Source organism: Haplochromis burtoni, unplaced genomic scaffold (genome assembly GCF_018398535.1).
Source record: "Haplochromis burtoni strain Fernald_Lab_line unplaced genomic scaffold, NCSU_Asbu1 Contig_109, whole genome shotgun sequence".
Taxonomy (NCBI): Eukaryota; Metazoa; Chordata; class Actinopteri; order Cichliformes; family Cichlidae; genus Haplochromis; species Haplochromis burtoni.
The window spans coordinates 563,881-566,610 of record NW_024582470.1 but is presented as its reverse complement, the minus strand read 5'-3'; the positions used below and the strand labels follow the sequence as shown (position 1 = coordinate 566,610).

At 38.2% G+C, this 2,730-nt stretch overlaps 1 protein-coding gene across 6 annotated transcripts in view; it reads left to right on the top strand.

Moving 5' to 3' along the window:
* Window positions 1–364: 364 nt before the first annotated feature.
* supt20 (SPT20 homolog, SAGA complex component) overlaps window positions 365–2,730 on the top strand; it is an 18,903-nt gene continuing 16,537 nt past the window's right edge. For 4 of the 6 annotated variants that reach the window (XM_005928083.3, XM_005928084.3, XM_042223345.1 and 1 more), the window contains exons 1-4: window positions 365–504; window positions 1,018–1,113; window positions 1,257–1,292; window positions 1,443–1,568. In XM_005928083.3, coding sequence (XP_005928145.1) covers window positions 1,111–1,113; window positions 1,257–1,292; window positions 1,443–1,568 — 165 coding nt within the window. In that variant the 5' untranslated portion in view covers window positions 365–504; window positions 1,018–1,110. The remainder of the gene's footprint in view (window positions 505–1,017; window positions 1,114–1,256; window positions 1,293–1,442; window positions 1,569–2,730) is intronic. The other 2 variants (XM_042223346.1, XM_005928086.3) reach the window with 1 other exon arrangement.

The window sequence follows — 2,730 nt, the reverse complement described above, 5'->3', positions numbered from 1 at the left end:
CTTAGTAATAAAGGTGACATAGTACATTAGGTATCATTTAGCCTAGCAACATTTAAAAAGAAAAAAAAACCTTTAAAAATATACAATATTATAAGACATGTAACTGTAGATCCATTTACAACATGTTTTTGCTTTTTTATGAACTTATTCACTTATGAAATTAACTGCTTGAAGTAATGAAAGTAAATAAAGTTGAAACCTCCAGAGGTCTACATCTGCAACTAGTTATGTGCTTGCTTTAAAGTTTGGGACAGCCTCTATTTATGAACAGTCATAGCCTATTGTAAATATATAAATATACCTATAGTCCAAGAGTACGCGCAACTTTGTAGGCGCTCAGTATGGCTCCGCCCACAGCTGCTCAAACCGGAAGTTTAGCTGTTGTTGACACACTGGAAGAAAATGGCTGCTGCTCCGACTTTTTTTCAATGAAGACACCGATATTTCAATTTCATTTCGTTTTCTTACATCGGAGCTACAGTCGACCGCTATGCAATCTAAAAGGCAAGTCGACTCTGTTTGTTTGGACTGTCGTCGCTTGTTCGGGTTGTGTCTCGGAAGACGTGAGCCTGGCAGCGTAGCTTGTAACTTACAGCTTTGCCCACTCGGAACGGGCTAGCATGCTAACGGTGGCTATGTTAGCCCAACGGTCAGGCATCAACGAGTTCTTGCTATTCAGCTGCTCTCTCTTGGCTGGGCTCACAGTCACCAGAGTTCACTAACCTTTGCTGTTTTGTTGTATTAACTCTGACACATCGTGTGGTCACGTTTACTTTGTTATTGCATTTTAAAATATAAGCTAATGGTAAAAGAACTTAGATGGAACAGTTTGGCTCCTCAGTCCTTGCAGCTGCTTGTGTGTGGCATCTCTGAGTGTCAGCTGGATGATTTGGCATCAGCACTCTCTTACCAGCGTGCCAGCAACACACTGAGTGCATCTCTATGAATGTACCAGTAATCTGTGTTTTTGTTTTCTCTTCACACTGCCTGCGTGTCCTCTGTTGTGTTGCCGTGCAGGCTGTGAATGGTCACTTTAGGAAGGTGACAGTGTGGGTCAGAAAGGACAGCATCGTCTACCGTCACTCAGCTCGCAGCTGGCGGTGGACCACAATGGTAAGTTTAATCTCTGTCAGTTCATTCATCTCTACATAGACAAAGGACTCCTGCTGTAGTGTTTCATGTGAGATTCCGATCTCTATTGGTCTGTGACTTCCAGCTGTTGCTGATCTGTTTCACTTTAATTTTATCCCCCAAAGCAACAAGTTTTGGAATATGCATTGGATCGAGCGGAGGTAATATAACCACTGTTTTGTTTTGTTTTTTGCTCTGAAATAAATTTAAACTATGTACTCAGAAACATGAAGCACAATTTATTCATTGTGTTATTAAGTTCTTTCCTGCCCCATTATTCATTAATAACGCGTGTGTTATTTGTTATTCAGTACATTGTTGAAAGTGCTCGACAACGACCAGCCAAACGAAGAATTTCATCTGGCGGGAGGAAGAGTTTGTACCAGAAGCTCTATGAGCTCTACATAGAGGAATGTGAGAAAGAGCCAGAGTTAAAGGTTTGTGTTATGCACCATGACTCACTTGTTACTTGGTAATTACTGGATCTAATAAAACCTTACTTAAAACCAAGCTTGGGGAATGATTTGGAAAAAGTGGATTTTATTTGTTTACGACACAAAACCGCTTTGTTTCCCGTCACCTGCACAAACACGTTTTAGCTGTAGTAAGGTTAGAGAAACAACAATTTTGTAACAGTTATTTACCCCAGTAACTTGTGGATCCAGAACTTACAGTTGCTTCCTGCTTTTGTTTACTGCGAAACCTGCTGAATTAACCTGACATAACTCACATTATTATCTTTAAATAATATAGGAATAAGCATGTACATGTTTATTAAAGTATTATAAACATTAGCTCAGGAATATCTAAATTGGCTTTCGTATTTGTTCATTGGAGAATACACATTCTATCATTTTTATAAATTAATGGATCTGTATATTACTGCTTCACAAATTTGCCAAACAAGTTAAAGATTCTTGGTTTGATCTGGGGAGTAGACACAGATTTCTTTAGGGCTGAGCAAGGAAGGTCATCCAGCGTAAAGATCTGCCAAATCCAACATGCTACCTGCTGTGGCAACCTCTTGTGAATAAGGGAGCATTTCAAAGTACCTTTTATTTTATTTGTGTATTTTTTATTTAAAATTGTCATGCCACTGGGGAGGAAAATTGTTGGTTAAAAATTCTCTTAGAGAGACAATTTGTTCAAGAATAGATTGACATACTTTTTCTTTTGTTATTTCGATTGTTTTGATGAGAGTTGTCAGATTTTTAAGATGTCTTTTCTCAAATAAATCATAACCTAAACCCCACCAATTGTTCAAAAAACAACAACAAAAAATGTTGTTCAGCAGCCTCTTGCAGGAACTACTTTCCCTCTAACTAACCACATTCACTACATAACTTTGAAGAAGGAAGTCTATATCTAGCTGTGATAAGAGATTATTGCCAGTAACAGCATGACAGGATATAATCATTTACGGAGTCGTCCTTCCTAGTGGCATGCTTGTTTTTTCATTGAAGAAGAAAAAAAAAGAAAGAAAGGTAAAATAGACCCTATGTTAAGTTGCTTATGACAAGGTTTGTGGATTTTCTTTTTTTTCTTTGGAAAGAGTCACTGCTGCTAATCTGTATACATGTTTCTTCTTTTTTTGGGGGG